Genomic DNA, 20212 nt, shown 5'->3' with positions numbered 1-20212 from the left:
ATATATGTGTAACAATTCCTTACCATTAATGTTTCATATTGGGTAATGATTTTTGTTTTACATTCCATTTAATAGATACTAGTTAAAAATGGGATGCGTATGTTGGTCTCAAGACTCGTTAAGTAATTTTGACGATAAAACATACCGTTCAATCAATTTAGAAATGCCATTTGACTAAACAAGAGAAGAAAAATCATTTTTGCAAACAACTAGCCAGAAAGGGCAAGAAGAGTAAAATGGGTAAAAGGATACGATTACATAGGAAGAAGTTCGACACTTTGGCTTAAAAATTGAAGTAGCAAAGGTCAAATGAGTAAGTTTATACATAGAAATCAAGCACATCAGTGACAAAAATGAACTCCTTAGTTGTAAGAGACTTTTTCGTGGTAAACATGGTAGGGAAGAAACAAGTTCAACCGGGTGTTGGTAAGACAAATTATTGAAGTGCATTTTAGCATAGGGGGCCTCCTTTCATGCCTGCATATATGAATATTAGGTTATGATAAACCTATAAATTAAGTCATTCTATAATAATCAACGATCGCACCAAATGATTTTTTGTATTAGATCAGCCGATATAAATAACTCATTGAAACTTATACCATTATAAACAATTGTGGAACATGAACTCCCGAAAACCTAATGATGACAAGTACATTCATGTGGAAGGGTTCATATCTTTTAGTCTATGAACTAGCATTAGGGAAGCGTAATCCTCAGAAAGCAGAAGGACCAATCTCAGAACTAATTCATGGACTAACATATCCAATTGCAGGTATCTTCTCTATCATGACTAACCCCAGAGGAAACAGTTTATCTGGGTTTCATCTCCACAGTTTTGTCCATTTGAACGCAGCAGTTTCAAGCTAATCGGAAATTGATCAATTGGCTCCTAGATGTGAACTTGATGAATTCCGAATTTTGAATTTGGTGCTTCCCGAATCGAATCCCGTGCTGAACCGACACCAAGATATGAACTCCTAGTCCTTCCCAACTGAGCTACTGTGACAAAATTTCCTTCTGCGGTCCAATCAATGCATCGGTTTAAATGAGACAGTCTGCATCCACTTGATGCTTTCGAGTTCATGTCACCCCAGAAATGGAAAACCTTTTATTGGTTAAAAGGAGGGATCTCACCGATAGACGTTTTTGCCAACCAGATGTTTATCGCTGACTTGATACTTACGTGATTCGCGATAGAAAATGATATCAAAATTGGGATGTATTCAACATTTCTTTTCGAAATAGGAACACAGCTACAGTGAGAAGCGGGAATTTCTGAAGTGATGTTGCTCCTTTTGTCTGAACAATTCAAGTCTATATGACAAGTAATTGATTACCAAAGAAGAACAGATTTACTCGTTGAACAGCGTTACCCGCGCGCATTACCCTCCATGTGTTCGATGGAACCTGTCATTGTGTTTCTCTCTTTTTTACTGCATTGAAGTTCAAGTAGGATTGATTCGGGTATTACACCGAGTAAAAATTTTCATGGGAGGCAAAACCATGGCCATAAATTGCACCAACTCTACCATATTATTTTTTGTTTGTTCGTTTGTTTATTTGTTTTTTATTTATTATTATTATGCAATGAGGTTTTCCAATGAACTAGAAGGAACGATGATCCATGACCTCTATGAGAATGATACTGGTGGTTATGGTGAGAGATTCGATAAAATCTGATATGTTGAAGACGCTGATCAGCATTCAAAAGCAGGAAGACAGGAAAACGGTAACGTTCTCCGTTTGCGTGCATCTTCTTTAGTCTGTCATTATCGTGAGACTGTTTATCCCTGCGCACTCGACAAGTTGACGGTTGCCGGCCTTGTGAATTCCTGTGGCTCTTTATGTTTGACGGAAGTGTAGAATCTCGTCTTCGAGTTGCACATATGATCAACAACATATATCTTCTTCTCTCTAAACATATGTCCGATACGTTTCGACTTCCGAAGGCAACAACTGCGGCGACGAATCCAAGACTAAAAGTACCTTAAAATTCCCCAGAACGACAACGGCGACGTTTGTTTCAGGCGAGGTTGGCTACTTCTCTCGGGATCCAAGACACTAGAGATTTTTTTTCTGGTTTCCGCTTCCTTTGGTGACTAGACTCCTTGTATGTCTGCCCTTTTCACTGCTTCCCTCGAACAAGAACTCCACCTTGTCAGGCACTCTACGCTTTTCTCTCTCTTTGCATGGGACCACAACTCCATTCATGAGTTACCGCCGTGTTCCACTCGTCCTGGATACTCAGTTATCTTCCTCACCCTTCCTCATCGACAATCCAGAAGTTATAATCCAACTAAATCATTTAACTGACTCGCTTCAGTATCAGATTGCCATTCTCCGAATCCAAACATCCAGGAGGCAAAAGGAGAAAGCGCTGCTCTCAAGTCTCAGCCCGGTGGATCGTGAATGAAACATCAAACTGAAGAGTTTCTCTTCTTTAGAGTTGATAGAGATCTTTTCCTGATATAAAGCTGGTCGTCTACGAGAGATTACGACTGATCCTCACCGCATTGAGTGACAGAATCTTTTTTCTCTCTACTCTGGCCGTATCAATGATGCGGAGATGAGAGATCGAACCGCTTGCGAGCGGCAGATCGGTTGTTCGTACATACCTGCGACGGTCGAGATTACTTTCGTCTTTTAGTGATCACGATTATTTTAATATTTAATTGGGTTTTGTTTTTTAGGCGGAGAGTCGCTGTCGCCCAGGTCATCATGATACAGCTTTTATTTTTTCCTCTTTTTTATGCCAAACAGGTACATGCCCATGCCATGATACCATGCATGCTTTATGTGCATGTCAAATGCCATGCTAGTAAGCAAGTGATGTGACGCAGTAGCTATTCACTTGCAGTCATTCCCCCACTACACAGACGAATATGTTTTTTCCGTTCTTTTACACGAGTTACAACTCGCTCGCGATGCAAATACCCTTAAAGCTCAAATCTGAAGCTTCGCCATGATTCCACTCTGCAAGTATTCGGCATCTTCGTTCTCCCCCCACCTTTTCTTTTCCAGAGGCGATTGGGAGATTCTCTCAGGCTGCTTTGGAGCAATTCTTTTATTTTTACTGCCACCGCCAATAACTCCCAATCAGTACAGCACGACGGGCCCAACGTTAGTTTCGATTGTTTCGGTTCCTTTTTCCAGTCCGTAATCCATTCCTGTTTCGAATCACAATATGGAGTTGTTTAACAGAGTGGTGCTCAAGACCTTGAAGCACTTCTGGGTTTTTTCGAGTTTCCGAGCTTGTCAGAGTTGGGTGAGTGATCTTAGACTTGATCAAACTCTAATAAAAAAACGTCATTGTGATGCCAACAGGTTTAGTTGAGAAATAGACACTAAGATTTAATATATTCTTTTTGGAGCTTAAGTGGGGGAAGAAAGCATCTAGAGACAGTACGAGGAGAGAGAGAGTCACAGAACACGGGCCCAATACTATAATACCTCATTACTGAGCAAACCAAACAGGCGATAAGTTAATTCTAAGTTTTACAGAAGGAAGGGTGACAATCGAGAATCAAGCTTTTTCACCTTCGGAAAGGTGGTAAAATATACAAACTGCTGAAACGGTAATGATGCACATAAAAGAGATGGATCTAAGTAAAGGAGAGGCGTGGGGCGTCTAATCGTGTCTAATCGTTAAGGGAGGGCGGTTGTCAATCAAGAAAAACAAATGGAATCTTTCCGAGATTGTTATTTGTTCATAAAGAAAACAGAAATGTGGAAACGGATTTATTCAATCTGCGGGAGAATCCTGGAAGTAGCTCAAAACTGGAAAGCACAAATTAGAAAAGTCATTCACGAGGATGCAAGTGGGAAAGATCTTATGGTGGTGGAGTAGTGGCTGTAAATGCCCTTAGGGCTGTCTCTCTCTCTCTCTCTCCCCTTCGAATTCCGGCACTTGATATAAACCGATAATCTGAAAAGCGGGCGGTGAAACATTTTAGACTTGAGTTGGGTGTCTCTGCCATTTCCGGGGTGCTCCAAGCAATTTTTACTCGCAGCGATTCAACTCCGACTGCTGCACTAATCGGTTTTCTGGGTTGATCAATTCGATCTTGTACCAAGTGCATAATAGTTGGGTTTCCATGCATAGCCACTATAATCTGACGAAGAGCCATCTTCGGCAACTAGGCCTTTATATCATGTGACATTCTTTCCTTTGGTAAAAGCAGATAAGATCTGAAAACAGATCGAGAAAGCCCAGATAGCCGTGAGATCCAGATGACCTCCACGCTACAGCCCGGGAGAACCGAATTAACTCGTCAGTCGGCAGAAAGAACTTATTAACCATTTGTCGGACGCAGTAGACATCGGAGCAGTATGATCGGGTTCTTTTCACGGTAATAAGCTGGAATACTGAAATGATTCTATGTTCCTTTGACGCGAACATTTCGTATTCGAATCTTGCACTACCTCCTGGCTCCTACTCCTACTTTATGAGATCTTTTGTATTACATTAATCGTGGGCCGAAGATTATTCTTACGGATTCTTTTTCTGATAAGCTAAAAGAGGTGGTTGCTGACTGTAAACACATTTTCCCCTTGCCTGGCTGGCTTTTCTCTTACGGGCCGATGGGATCTCCATCTCCCGTGCCAACAGCTAGCCATGTCCGCTGTATGGAAATCACAGAGAGGTGGACACGGAGAGAGAAATGAAACCCTACGACGCTTACTGTCACCTATCCAGTAGGAACTGGAAAACTGGCATAAAGCAGGCTCTCTGTCTTGTCAACCGTTTCGATAGTGAGTGTAACAGTAGGAACCAGGAAAGTGGTCAACCACACATACTTTTTTCAGACACGAAAGCTCTGTGCACGGGTGCACGTGTCCAGGAAAAGAATTCCATCTTTAAAGGGTAAAGGCTGCAAGTTTTGATGGATTTCTCCTCCAAAAGTGAAAATTAGTACCTCCTTTATTTTATGGCAGCAGTAATTCACATTGAAGTTTTTATTCAATTCCGATAATTAAGCATGTTTTTTAGTTTAATTGTGTCGTTGTCATTTGTCCATATATATATATATAGAAATTGTTCCGTCGAGCTCTTTGTTTTCTCTGGTCTATGATGCCATTGTTGCATATGCTTTGCGTACTCCGACTGACGCCGGCAACTGCAAGAGGTTTTCTGCTGTTTGTTGCGGACGGCAGGGAAGTGATCCTAAACGCCATGGAGTTCCTTTCTTTTCCTCGCTCTTCTGCAACTCCGCTCTTTTCCTTATTGTCGCAGGAAAGAAGACTTTATCTAGTCGGTTGGATATGCCTTCCTTCCACAGTTAGCCTCCCCCCACCCCTTTTAAACCCTATCACTTATCTTCGTTTCCTCATCCCACTAACAATTCCCGAGCGGATCAGTTTCTCAAACTCTGAAGCTTTTCTGACATGGGTTTTCTTGGAGCGATAGCGAGGCACTTCGACGCGCTCGTCGCGTATGAAAAGAAGACCTTTTGCTACTTCTGTGTTTTAAAAAATTAATTCTACGAGGAATAATGATACAGCACTTCAATGATAGTGGCTCCTTCTTTATTGCCTTCGGCTTCCAAGTTCTGTCCACTGTTTTTGGTAATTACTAAAATCATGAGAGTCTCCTGTAAAAAAAATTCCTCTTCTTCAAGCCTCAAGGAAAACTTAAAAAATAGGAAAATAGAAGGAGAGAGAGAGAGAGGATGAAGTTCATATATGCATCAAATTAAGTTCTTTTGACAATGATCAAAATTGAACGCGTTGACGATATTTTTGTTTCTTTGGAACAGGCCAGGAGTGATGTTACTCTATCCTTTGTAAGTTGCAAAATCGCCTTTTTAAATTTGAGTTTCACTGGCCTTCAGATCAGAACTAATATTATTTAAATCAAATGTTCTTCAATAAACTTAGGAATTGAAAGGAAAGCGGTTAACTTTTTCTTTGGCAGATACGCATCAATGAGAGCCATAGAGAGCCCCTCGCCCTTGGACGACCAACAATGGTTAACATACTGGGTCTTGTACTCGTTGATCACATTGTTCGAGCTTTCCTTTTGGAGATTCTTGAGATGGTAACAAGTAGCACAGACGAAGTTCCATCATTCATGTGACAAAAAGCTGTAGACCAAAACCCATATCCCTGGTTTCTTACCTGCTCCTGTTGTACTTTCGTTTTGGGCAGGTTTCCAGTTTGGCCTTACATGAAGCTGCTGTTTTGCGTATGGCTCGTACTGCCTATTTTCAATGGAGCTGCCTACATCTACGAAAATTTTGTGAGGAAGTACGTTAAGATCGGAAGCCTTGTGAGCCCAGAGTATCCAGAGGGTCAAAGAAAGATCTTACAGATGATAAGCCTGGATGATAGAAAATCGGTTGAGAGGTACATCGAGAAATATGGACTGGATGCCTTCGAAAGGGTCGTCAAAGCGGTAAGTAAAAATGATCACCTCTGCTTAACACTAACCCAACAATTTCTATTAGAACAATCAAGAAAGTAAGTAAACTGGGAACTTTGATTCCCTGAAGTACTTTTTTGTTTCGGCAAGATTGTGTTCTTACCATAAAGAACTATTTGTTTCAAAAAATATCTCTTCTATTTGGCCACAAGATTCTTACGAGAAAGAATCATGGTGCAGGCTGACAGGGAAGCAAAGAAACACCGAAGTCGATCAAAGGTTGTTAAAAAGGGCTCCCTCTTCATCTCCACATTCAGTTGTGTAATACATCTGAGATTTAATATCGAATTTGAAAGAATAATTTTCTGTTAATTGTGTATTTTATATGTAAATTGAATTGAAAAGGATAAAAAACATTTTTGGGTTCCATACGCAAACTGGTTTTCAGACAAGAATTTGATGATCGAGCTTGAATGATAAAAAAATCACTGGAGGAAATGGCCGAGATGGAGATGCCGATCGTACACATGCAGGATCTCTTTGCATTGAAATGTACGTCAGAGACTACTATCACGACAATCTTGTGTTAAACTATACAAAGAGCCAAAAAAAAGTATCCCACGCTCTACACTAGCTTCCGTCAATCCGTGTGAAGATGTAGTACCGTGACTGGCTCTTCTTCGACTCCGGATGAATTTCACATCCCACCCGCAATAGCGCTACCCAGGCCGCGGCCGGCTGCGATGTCAACAATATTACCGTCCAGAATTCAGATTTGTCATCTTGGCCCCATGTTTGACAAACCACCGCTCTCAATGCCCCTCTCTCGGATCAGTTTGTTTATGTCTGACCTGCGTTCTGGACTTCGCAGACTTTTAGTCCAACCTCCCGTATTATTTTCCGCCTCCATTTATAAGCTTCGGCGAAGTCCCGACACTCGGAGGCCAGGAAGGGGCTGCGTTCCTAGGCTTTTCTTTTCTCTTCTCTCCCTGCTTATGGGCAATAAGTCGATTGAGCAGGAATTGGGCTTTCTTCTCATTTCGAGGCTGGAGCCACCTTCACTGGGACGAAAGATAGAAACTCAGTCAACTACAAAAGCCCTGCCCGATTCACCTCCAGATGCTACTCTCCTCTGGATAATTTTTTGGGTTTAGAGATGCTAGGCCGTGGTTATCCATTCCGTTTCTATTTTTTTTTTAAAGAAACAATCCACTTCACTTAAATTTGATTCTATTTAATCTACTAGATTGGGTAACGAACTTATCTCCTTCTATGCGATAATTTTTATTCCTCTTGATATTTTTCTTTGCCTAATCGTGGTTGGACGTCTTTGAGTCATTTATTTGTTTCTTCATTTATTTTATTTTTTTCATTTATTTGTTTATATTGTGGACACTTTCAATCAAATGAATATTTTTTGTGTTCAGACCAGACAAACAATCTTTGTTTTATGAGGCTTCGATTTTAATTCTCACTTTTTACGTTTTTTTGTGTTTTGTCCTTGGGTTAACGAATACATGGTAGATATGATTATTAGAAGATATGGTGGGCTTCCATTTTATATGAGGAGATCCTATGCACCATTTGCAGCAAACTAGACCTTTATGATATTCTCTCACCATTGGCTTGAAGGGGAGTGTTGGAAGATGAGTTCAAACCTGCATGTCCAAGTGTGTGAAAGATGACCTCAAACCCATAGACCAAGGAGAAGACCCACAACCCCACACAATGGTGACATGATAGTAAATAAAGAGTCATATCATAAATATAGCATTGATATAATTAGTTTATGATTTATGTTTATTAGCCACTCTTACTATGGTGAAGCGTATTTTTATAATATTAGTACTTTTGATATCTATACATACAACTTAAGGGGAGGGTTTGGACAAGTCCCCAATCCTATTCTTCCTTCCCTTTTCTCCAAATTCGCCATTCTTCCTCTTCTCCTCCACAAACTTCTCTCCACATGTCTTTTTCTTATTCTCACCCTTTAATCCTCTTGTATTGTAATTATACATCATGGAATCCTATGTTTCAACAGAATTGTTTTCTCTTCCTTTGAGAGTCTTTGGGTGTACTTGTTTTGTTCATGTTACATCTCTCCATACTACAAAATTGGATCCCAAGACGATTAAATGCTTCTTTTTGGGCTACTCTTGTACTGAAAAAGGTTACATGTCTTACAATCCTTCCCTCAAGAAGATGTTTGTTTCTAGTGATGTGACATTCTTTGAAAAGCAGCCATTTTATTCATCCATTAGTGCCCGCTTGGTTTCTATGAAACTAATGAGTTTCCTAACCTTATTGTGTCGATTGATGACTCAACATTTCATGGTCATGGTGACATACGTGCTCCACCCCCTGAAGCATTGGCCGACACTACACCTGTGGAGTCTCCAAACCCCTCTAAGGTAAATTCACCTTCTCCACCTTGTATTTTTGGTCATCTATTTGATACTCGACTGATCTCTCTTCGGAAAAAGCCTAGGTTATGCACAGGACCATCTACCTCTCACCCCATCTCTTATTTTTTATCAAACCATCAATTATCCTCATCTTGCAACCAGTTTCTTGCCTCTATTCATTCTATCTTTATTCCTCAGTTTTATCAAGAGGCCCAACAACATCCATGATGGAAATCGGTGATAGATGAAGAGATGGTAACACTATGAGAATAGGACTTGGTGACATGTTCCCCTTCCAACCGATAAAAAGTTGGTGGGCTGTAAATGGGTATCACTATATAACATAATATGGATGGCTTCGTGGCCCACCTTAAAGCCTGACTCGTGGCTAAAGGTTATAATCAGTGTTATGTGATTGACTATGAGGAAAAAATTTCACTCGTCGCCAAGTTCAACTCAATACGTCATTTATTATCTCTTACTAATAATTGTCGATGGCCTATTTTTTCAACTAGATTGACGAATGCATTCCATAATGGTGATATTGAGGAAATTTATATGCAGAAACCACCTGGAAATGTGGTTGAGGGGGAGTTGGTATGCCACTTACAAAAATCTTTATATGGTTTGAAACAATCTCAGTGGGGATAATTTGACAAGTTTAGTCAAGTTATCCACTGATTTGGGTTCACAAGGTACTTTGTGGACCATCCTATATTGGTCAAGCATACCAAGTTACGTGTGGTACTACTTGCTATGTATGTGGATGGTATTATTTTGATCGGTAGTGATACTGATAGAATCCTTCAAGTTAAATACAAGATATGCAGTAAATTCAAGACAAAAGACTTGGGACTCCTTAAAGTGCTTCCTGGGTATTAAGGTTCTTCAATCCGAACATAACATTATTTTATCACAAAGGAAATATGTGATTGACTTGGTTAAAGAAACATGAATGATGGGATGTCGTCCTGTTGACACCCCTATGGAGACGAATACAAAATTATGTACTTGTTCTGGAGAAGAAGCTGATGTGGGCAAGTACTAAAGGCTTGTATGAAAGCTGATTTATCTCATTGGCTGGATACCCAGATGATAGAAAATCCACTTCAGGATATTATACTCTAGTTGGAGGCAATCTTGTTACATGGAAAAGTAAAACAAAAATTAGTTGCAACATCCGGTGTAGAAGCAGAATATAGTGTCATGACTCATGTGGTAAGCGAGCTCCTATGGATTAAAACCTTTCTAGCATAGTTGAGATTAAACAAAGAAGGACCGATGGAACTCCACTATGACAATCAAGTTGAATCCACATTGCCTCCAACCCGGTATTCCATGAGAGAAATAAGTATATGGAAGTGGGACGCAGGTGTTATATGTCTTATGAACTTTGTCCCTTATTCATTCCTACTAGGGTGAATGATACACTTATAATTTTTGTATTAATGGCATCTATAATTAAAACTTTAGTTTCGCCTCGAGGAGAATAAGTAACCTGCTGATGTTTACTTACTTGATAATCTTCATAGTTTAGAATGGTAATGATAAGGAAGGAACCAAATGTTTGAGAGATTTCAATGATGGATGGCCTAGTCTATTGTACCACAGAAGAGCTGAATGCAGAGAGCCGGAGGTGCTGACATCTTTTAAATGAAGGGTAGGTGTAGAAAATATGGACCCCACCCCACTCACCTTGATTTGGGATTTGTTATAGATACAAACTTGTCAATCAAACAAAGAGAGATACAACTTTAGAGGTCATCATTACCGACTCGAGAGTCAATGATCTAGGATGGAGAAGTAGCTGAAGCTATACCTGTAATAGTAGTATCCGCAATGGGAGAAGCCTTGTTCGGGGAGACTCGGTTTGTGGTGGGGACCATCATATGCTTTATCATTTGAAATAAGTCAAATTCCTCTTTAGAAACAGTCTTCTTGCGGGTAGATGCCATCATATGTTTTATCCTTTAAAGTAATTTAAATTCCTTAGTAGAAACAAACTCCTTACTTTTGATGTTCTTAAGAGCCATTTGTAGAACTAAGCTCTTAAACCAACTGAAGCTGCTTTTATGAAGGGAGCTAATGGCCCCCATTATTTTTTTCCAAAAATTATGTCTCAACTAGAGAGACAAATGTAAGATAAGTAATCTTCTACTGTTGTAAAAGAGAGGTTGGTATCTCAAACAAGGTCAATCAAACAACATATTTATTGTTGAGTGAGAGGATAAAGGCTGAGAGGATATTTGTTAGTCAAAACTAGAAACTTTCTAATGATAGATCTTGAGATACTATCCTGATATGATGTAGGAAACTTTCCAAAGCAATAACAAATTTCTAAGAATAGAACAATAACCTTATACTCAGAGAATCAAAGTAAGAAACCTTCCAATGCCAGCCTTCCAAGGTTCGTCAAACCTCACAGGAATTCATAGAGTTATCAGCAGTAGTTTTTTTTTTTTTTAAAAAAAAAAAAACAATGACTTGTTAAAAAAAACACTCCAGCCTTTCAAGGTCTCTTACTGCTTCTAAATACAGAACTTCAATCACGTAGAAAGGAAAAGAAATGATGGTTGAATTAGGGGTAGATTTAGTGTTTTCTAGTTAGGGTCGTGAGGTTGTTGCGTCATGTCCAATCACTGGAGCCTGGAGGAAAGCAGGACTACATCTATTATGGGTTACTGTCGACCATGCGCTCAAACTGGAGCCGGGACCCAAAGAATTAGCATCCATGGCGTCTTAAATTCTATCGTCCAGTCGGATGAATGAAACTAGAAAGGAGCCCATAAGAAAGAAAACGCATTTCGCCTTCTCTGGGGTCAGTCTGGTGCTTGTGTTCATCTCTTTCTGAGGTTATAGAGGAAGATATAGAGATCGATACTGGAAACTGAATAATTCTTAGGTAAGAGTATGGTTTCCTGTTTTCATCAGGCACAACTAATTGATCGCTTCTGACAAAAGACGAACAAAATTAAACAATTAGAGTACTTGAAAAACCGCTCAAAATGTGAAAATTTAAAGATGCGGAGGGGGAGGGAGTCCTTTTGGAAAAGAGAACTCGGGTAACGGAATCAATGTTCCGTATGGTACTGTTTTTTGCTTCTTCTGCTACTGCAAGTTGCAGTCACTGAATTAGGTTTTGGAGTTAAATAACAGTGACAACTGGGGACAGGCATGCGTCACTTCCCCCACGTACAGACTCATGAACTCGCTCAAACATGCTCAACAATGTTATATTTGATTTAGTTTCGAGGGGAAGCTTAAGCCTGACGAAACCCACGGAAAATCCTGAAAACTGAATCAAATCCAGTCTCAGAAGGAGGGGTCTCTTGTTCCTCCTGGTCCGGTCATCCGGGGAAGAGGAAGATAAAATGGAATTACCTAAACTACCCAAGAAACATGCACAGATGGGTTTTCTGCGTTGTTTCTACTTTTTTTTTTTTTTTTCTTATATGTGTAAATGAGGCAAAAGATCAGAGACGAGAAAAAGGCTGTGGTGTTGTTTTGGTGCATGCCTTGGTGGTTCTCTGTTCTCGCTTGCCCGAAACTGCAAGTCTGCATGGTGCAGAAGGTTTGTCGCCAGTCTTTCCTTAAACGTTAAAGAGGTTTCCATCACTGATTACTTTCACATGCTTAGCAATCAAGATTTACACCCAATGCAAATCTGTTCCTTTTGTGTTTTTATCTTCTTATAAGAGTTCCTCTCCTCCAATGTGCAACAGTTGCCATCTGCAGAAAGTCAAATACTGACCAAGTGATGGAAGAGCAGGCCAGTACCCTTTCAAGCTCCGAATTCATTCCCAATACCAGATGCTTTCCCCCTGGGTTTTGAATAGTTTTCTCTCACACTGTAAAACAGCTTGCTGGTTTACTGTCTTTGGGTGCCAGAAGTCTGAAGAACACCCCCATACATCATGAATATAGCCAGTTTTTTCTTGTCTGTGACCTCTCATGTCGTTATCTCTCTTTTCAAAGTGTTCTCACTCCAACGTCGCTATAAATCAGTGGAAGAGATTGAAGTTTAAAGAGAATGGGGGTCTTTTCCTTTTTCCGGAATAGGCCAACAAGGAAGATTTCCTTGGAGATTTCACTCAGTCGAAGATGGAAAGATGATGGCGAACATGCTGCGAAATGCAATTACGTGTGCGACTGGTTTTTACCTGTTTGGAATTGCTGGGTCGTATGTGACAATTACCAAAGGTCGTCCAGTGCTAATCGGTTAGTTTTAAGATTACTTTCGGGAACCGTAATCACAAAGTTGCAGCCTTGCACGTTCCTTCCAACTTCCGTGGCTCCCCAGTCGTCCCCATGATGATCTCATATCCAATCCAGAAAGAGTCTGAGAGAAAAAATAACTAAGATGATCCTACGACTTCTTAATCTATCTATAACACTGTATACGAAGAGACCGACGATTGAATCACGGTGCACGGCAAACTGCCTTGCTTGTCAACTGATATTGAGAGATTGGCGACAGTATGCGAAATTTCAGTCTCTGGGCCTTCGTACTGATGAGATTTTCATCCATCGAAAAGGTCGAGACCACAGTCAATTATTAGACTGCTCCATTGCAGGGGGGCCACCGGAAAGAGCCAAAACTGTGGTCCTTAGTAACGGGAGAACAAAGCGGAACGTCGGAACCCACCCACCCTCGAGGAAACCGGTACTGTAAAGGAATCCTTTTCATATATCGACAAAAAACTTACGCACTGAACGCAGCTTTATCCAAGGATTTCATACATCGCCGATCTCCACTAGAGAAAAAAAAATCGCTGATAAAATAGTTTCAAAATAGCTCATGTTGCCATCCAAAAAGCTACTCTGAATTAATGGTAGATTCGAAACTAAAGAGAAAAGAGCCAGAGACGCCTGCGTGGAGAAAGAGACGTTCAGCAAATGGCCGAGAGCGGTGGGACCTCGGCAGGTTGGTAAAGGCAAAAGGCCGGTAGCAGAGCAGGAAAAGATCAAGAGGACAGAAGCAATACGCCAACAAGTAGGGAGTGCAGAAGCAGCACCTGGATAGAGCCGGCAAGAAATGGAAAAGAAACGGCAACTTTAGAGGTCAGTTCAGCGGCGGCGACGAGGGAGTGGAGGAGCACATGAAAAAGAAGGAAGAGGAATAACTGGAGTAAAGCTGCGAGAAGAACCCAACTTTCTCTTCACAAACAAACTCCGGGAGGTGGATGCAGTGATGTTGATTGACTAGAGGACTCGACGGGGGGGGGGGGGGGGGGGGACGGGGAGCTGTACGTGGTACCCCGCTGAGTAGGGTTATACGCAACTGAAACTTCAGCATGACCTGAAAAGAAAATGACATGACCAAGCTGCAACGTTAGATTCATTATAGTGAACCTGAATTTAAATTTACTGAAAGACTCCCCTGGTGATTCTTCAATGGGGATCATGAATTCGAGACTCCACTATAGAACTTCAAATGCCGCTCTGTTCATGGATGATTCGAGCTTGACGTTAAATGGAAACCTGGCCCCAAGCATTAATTTCTGGCTCTGAAGTTTCTTTTTCGGTGGAACACTTTGGACAACCAATACAATGTATCGTTTTCCAGCATGGAAGTCTTCTCCTCAGATGAAGATTATTCTCTAGTGAAGGAGGTCCCCTTCTATCCAAATTGAACAACTCATTGTAGACAAAAAGGACGAATCCTTGACATTTATAGTAAACAGTTTCAGGCTCCTTTATTCTCTTGTTGGTTGGGCTGTCAAAGAGAAGATGACCAGAGGAAGACGTTTCTTTTGCTAACAATGCCAAAGAAAGTGGTAAAAGATTCCTGTCCCATCGACCGCAGGGAGGCAAACCTCTGCAAAGAGCCTAAAAAGAAAATACTCCGAAGGTCGAGCATAACAGTAACGGGTAACTTGCTATATCTTTCCTTCTTTTGTAGTTTATCAACATTTTCAAGGTAGTAAGTTCTTACAAACTTTAAGGAAACTTTTCGAAAACCAATGGAATTTTTATTTTATTTTATTTTTTGTACGAAGAACAGTAAAGATAGAACTTGTAGCAGTGTCGTGAACTCACCATGTGTCAACTCCAGATCAGTTTCCATCCTATATGAGATGATTTGTAAGATCTGATTTCCTTCGTTTGATCTTGCCTCTTCTCAATCCAAAATTTTGTTATCCATTTGATCGTATTCAGATTGACATTTGCATTTGTATGTTTTAAGTTTTTTGGTTTTTCTTCACCCACTCCCCCCCCCCCCCCCTGACCTTCTTCATTCAGAGAACTCTTGTTTGACCTGTTTTTTTCATAACAATATCTCTTCAGCTAACCATACATAGCCTATGGTTTTTTTTTGTTTTATCAGTTTGATGGATCTTAGATTGCAATTTGTTTGGATATTTGGATTTTGGATAGATATTCAAACGGATTGGATCCGGAATTTCAATATTCGGACTGAATCTGATCCTTTTACAACCCTATTTAAGATATGTATACGGAATGAAATACAAGGTGCATACACTTAATTTTTATTAAATTGGCATTTATATTTAAGGGAAGTGTTTAAGACGATAAATCAAAAGTCTAAAAGCGATGTGACGTCCATCTAAACGTTTTTGCAGGCAGATATGTGCTTTAAGTACTTTTTCTCTAAGGGATTCACGTTACTTTCTTCTTGTGCATTAAAAGGACCTAAATGAACCCTAAACCTGCCTATGTTCGAGCCAAACTTAATTTAAATATTTCGAACTCGAGCTCGAGCCTAAAATTGTTATGGAGCTCGAGCCAAATAATTTTAACTGAGTTCGAGCCGAGCTTGCGCTTCAACATTCATTTAAATTTTTTTAAAAATTACATGTCTCAAGTTCGAGCTCCAACATACATTTAAAATTTTTCAAAAAATACATGTCAAATAAATTGTATCTATAAAATTATACAAACTTTTTAAAAAAAAGAATGATAGTGGAGGTTCAGGATTAAATCTCGATAATAGATTAGAACCCACCAATACTAATCTTTTTTACCCCAAATGTTGTCTAGCTTATTTTATTATTTTTGAATCTGGCCATAAATTTACCATGGCCTCCTTAGTGCCCTAATTGAAAATTCATATTATAGGAAAAACTAGAATTTTTTTTCCTAGGATACACATTTCCAAAAAAATATTTAAATAAAATCCTATTACTATTGGAGACTTATTAGAAAATTACAAGAAATATTTTAAAATTTTCTTGGGAAATTTAAATGGACCTCTTATTGCCACTTCTAGGGAAATAAATAAAAATTAATAATCAATCTAATATATTACTATACTTATCGATAAATTTTTAATCAAATAAAATGTCAAACACAAAATTTCTATGAAAATTGTCTCATGCTAAAAAGTATTATAACATCGACAGTCAAATACTTATTCAAAAATTTTCTATACGATTTTCTAGCCCATCTTGGCAAGAAAATCTTACTTAGAAAATTATATGATTTTAAATAAAAAAATCTATTTAGAAAAATGTTTCCAAAAAACATGAGGCACTTATGGTCCCTATATTTCTACTAAAGATATCTTTTCAACATTATTGAAAAAACCACTAATGGTTTCTAGAAACGTATTCCTGTTAAAATGTCTTTTCAATTTCGTCAAGAGCCATGAGGAACGGACAAAGAGTTTTTATTTTTACTTGTTTATGATCTCGCACGTGTGACTTTCACATGTGCGAAATCGACTTCACGCTGGGGTGGGAGAAATTATTTTCTCCCAACTTAGATATCTTTCTGTACTCTGGTTTTCCGCCGAGATGACGCAAGCGAAAGCGCGGCGGCGGAAGCGGTGGCGATGAAAACAAAGGAGGCGAAGAAATCAGAGGGCAGGGGATGTAGCAGCCGGCGAGAAGCTGTCATCGTTGGCAGCGGCGACGACAGAAACAGAGGAGGCGAAGAAATTGGAGGAAGAGGAAGAAATCGGAGGGAAGGGGATGTAGTGGCCGGCAAGAAGTTGTCGACGGTGACAGAGGCGGCCAGAGCGGTGGACGGGAGAGGCATGGAGTTCACCCACCCCCCCCCCTGGGACTCGCCTGTTAACGAGCCGGCTCGCGAGCTTTCGAGCCAAACCTTGATTTGGTCGAGCTCGGTTCAAGCTCAAGAGATACCGAATCGAACTCGAGCCACTCGCTAACCGGCTCGGTTCGAAGCCACCCCTAATCACATGTTTCAAACCGGTTTAAGCAAGAAGCAGACCAATAATACCCGGGTAAACCAGCAGTGCAACCGGTTCCTACGGTCATTGGTTCAGAGTTGAGAAACTACAGAACGGGAGGAAGTTAAGAGCAAAGGGACAATTGACAAAGTTGGTTACGAAGCTCACCAACTATGTAACGTGAACCGGAACTGGAACCGAACAAAGCAGGAAAAAGAGAATTGATTACGATCCAAACCGACCTTAAGCCCTCATTTTGTATTGCATATCACTATCACTAGCGAGGTTTGAAGCAGTGGTGCTTCCTGTAAATGGAAAAAGGCGAGGCTCTGCAACAGCATTCCTAGCTTTTCCTTCCCTATACGATGGCAATCGTAATGGTGGTATGGACCACCCTTTAGTAGCTGCAGCAGCACTCATGCCACCCACTGCCGTCAGTCGCCTCTTACTCCCAAATGGGACACTCGGTGCATTCATCTTCAAAACTTCTCTCTTGGCCAATTCGGGGAAATGTAAGTTAACGCGTTCGGTCATAAAGTCTTCTCCAATTCATTGCACATGTCGCCTGACGATCGTGAGGCTTCTCGCAATTCTCGGCTCAGCCACTGTACTTTGATTAAATTTTTTAGTAAGAAGCGAGTCAAGATTGCGTTCTAGGGTTTTTATATAAACCCGTATGAGAGCTGGTTTCATTAAATGTGTTTCAGATCAAACGGCGGGTTTAAGCGATTGAATTAAAAGCTTATTGTTGAAGATTCACATCCTGTTCAAGTATAAGGGAATAGCATAATCTTTTCAATTATCCGGATAAGATGTAATTATTTTATCATGTAAACCTTCTTCTTTCTATTCTAAATTGTATAAATATTCAATATCTAACGACATCACCCCTTCCATTTAGAGTAAAAAGAAGAGGAGGGTGCTGATTTCTTCTAAAGAAAGGAGAGGATTTTCCTGGTTTGTGTACACGAAACAAAAATGTACCCTCATTGTTTCATCTGCACCCTGAAACAAAAATGAAAAGTAAAACATACGTGCAATAAAGAGACAAACAAAGAGACGAAAAGTAAAGTGAGATGGATATGAAGAGCTCTGTGGACTTTTACAGATCTTTGACACTGAAGTTTTCTCGAATTACTTGAACGACATTTAGTTCTACTTTTTGTCCGTCCTTTAGAAGAACACGGCAAAATGTCCGTGTAAAAATCTGACGGAGCTGCAGATTAAGCTTCCATCCCTCTCACTTTTACGTACACTGGATCAGCTTCAAGAATTGGTTTTACTGGGGAAGTCCTCTTTTGGAGGACAAACGATTGGCTCTTTCAGTGGAACAAAGCACACCATGTGCACTTCTTCTTTGTCATTAATGAATGGAACTCTTTAAAACTGTAGCAGAGAAAAGTATCGTGAAGATGTTGAAGCAAAAGATTATGTAATTACATGTCAAATCATCAGCTGTAGAGCCGCCCGGGAGATGAGGACTGAACTCCATTGAAACGAAGTTGGAAGAAGGTTGCCATAGTCCAGGGTAATAACCGAGCTGACTCCAAACTCTGTTAAAATCTAACTTGAACTAAGGGAAAGCATTAAACATGACAAAGAACAAGGCCCTCGTCTCAATTTTAAGCTCTCTGTAAGAAAAATGACTCATGTTTCTGTAAAAAGGAAAGGAAAAAAGAGAAAGAAAATGCTAGTGTAGAATTGGTACTATATCTGAGGCAACATGAGTGTTCATATAGATTTTTCAAAATGCTATGACCTTTTCCAATTCCTCCTTGAGAGTTTTTTGGACCCCTATGTTACACCTCTATTGTGAGCCATCATTTCAACCAAAATGGAAGCTGTTACATGAGGAGTTTTTTTCTAAAGAAGAAAAAAATGTTATATATTTAGCATAGGATAGGATTGATAACTCCATGGATTCGTATTGGGGTGAATTTCTTCCAAATATATACTTGGAGAATGAGACTTGTCCTAAGGAAGTGGGTTCCCTTTTATCCTCCTTTTAAGATTGGAGGTCACTAGCTCTAGTACTAATCCATAATTCCTTAAATAGTTCCATGTAATGGTGAGACCTGTCTCGTGTAATCCATTTGATTTCTTGTAGCTTCTGTTACATCAAATAACAGATTAATTAAGCTAATCAAATAAGCATAGACAAGTTCATATCAGAAAAGTTATATTTGGAAAAAGAGGAAACAGAATGGGAAGAAAATGAGACTGTCATTCGGAATTTGAGGAGGGAATGTTTGGGATTTGGAGAAGTCCAATTGGAACAGTAACGGGTAAGGATAAAATGGCATTTATTGCAGGATATTTATGGCAGAAGGGTCTTGCATTGAAAACCTCATTCAGCGACTCTGTAGGGTCTAATTAAAAGAATTATTCGCTTCATAATTTGATTGACGTCCTTGCAATGCCTTGCCGTGGAATTTTAATTCGATCTCGCAGCTTGTCGTTTCATAAATCTCCCTTTAACACAAATGAAGTAACATTCTGAAAAGCTGCCCAAATTTGCAGAAGAGTCATGGTTCGAAAGTACCAGCGCTGCTGAAGCAACGGGAAGGGTTAGGATTCAAAACCCATTCTCTTCATACGCTTCACTTGATCGGATTTCAAATTATAAGCACAGTTCGAAAAGTAAACATTTATCTCATTGAACTTTAAACACAAAAACTGGGGGAGTGAGGAGCCTCAAAAGTTATTCCCCTCCAAGCAACGAGAAAAAAGGATGGTGGAAGCATCTTTCGCCAACTCCTTGTTTACGGCAAATATTACTCTGTAGAGATGTAGATACAGTTGGCCTCAAGCTTGTCCGGAAGCAATTGAGTGGGGGGGAGACAAGGAGATCATACATTTGTGTTCTTTGGCATCAACGAATCAAAGGAGATTGCAGTATCCCATGGCCTCAATTATGGCCCACTCTTTCATCACCCTCATGTGCCACTGTCAAGTGAACTTGAGACTTGAGACTGTGACATTTTGGTAACAACCGTGGAGGGCCAAGGTGGCTTCAAATGGTGAGGTGGCACCGCCAGATCTGCAACTGGGCGAACCCTGGTTTGGAGAGATGGGTACGATGCAAAACATAGTTTGGTTCTAGTCACTACAATAAATGAGGCAAAGGATTTGGAATTTAGGGCAGGGGGAGTCACATGGGAGAGTATAGGTAGCCTTCACTTCATACATAGGAGAGAGAGAGAGAAGATGAAAATGAAGATGAAGATGAAGATGGAGTAAAAAAAAAGTTGAAAGAAGCTGGAAAAAGATCAAAGGATGATGGTA

The 20212-nt window shown here is 40.1% G+C and overlaps 1 protein-coding gene across 1 annotated transcript; it reads left to right on the top strand.

Annotated features, from left to right (window-relative positions):
• The first annotated feature begins 5388 nt into the window (after positions 1 to 5388).
• On the top strand, positions 5389 to 9423 carry LOC137963932 (HVA22-like protein f). Its single transcript, XM_068811166.1, has 7 exons — positions 5389 to 5435; positions 5760 to 5786; positions 5918 to 6040; positions 6151 to 6397; positions 6605 to 6685; positions 8629 to 8778; positions 9337 to 9423. Exons 1-7 carry the CDS (start codon positions 5389 to 5391, stop codon positions 9421 to 9423), a joined length of 762 nt encoding a protein of 253 aa, XP_068667267.1.
• Positions 9424 to 20212: the final 10789 nt, after the last annotated feature.

This window comes from Aristolochia californica, unplaced genomic scaffold, assembly GCF_029961685.1.
Source record: "Aristolochia californica isolate CCGP_79_NKW_82.1479 unplaced genomic scaffold, dmAriCali1.0.hap1 SCAF_1, whole genome shotgun sequence".
Lineage (NCBI taxonomy): Eukaryota > Viridiplantae > Streptophyta > Magnoliopsida > Piperales > Aristolochiaceae > Aristolochia > Aristolochia californica.
Note: the sequence above shows the minus strand (reverse complement) of the source record. Positions and strands in the feature narration are given on the sequence as shown.

Bases quoted from the DNA above. Each gene is read 5' to 3' on its own strand.
- LOC137963932 (XM_068811166.1), top strand. From the start codon at position 5,389: ATGGGTTTTCTTGGAGCGATAGCGAGGCACTTCGACGCGCTCGTCGC. The intron at 5,787-5,917 runs GTAAGTTGCAAA...TTTCTTTGGCAG, and splicing joins GTGATGTTACTCTATCCTTT to ATACGCATCAATGAGAGCCA. The intron at 8,779-9,336 runs GTAAATTCACCT...ATTTATATGCAG, and splicing joins AGTCTCCAAACCCCTCTAAG to AAACCACCTGGAAATGTGGT.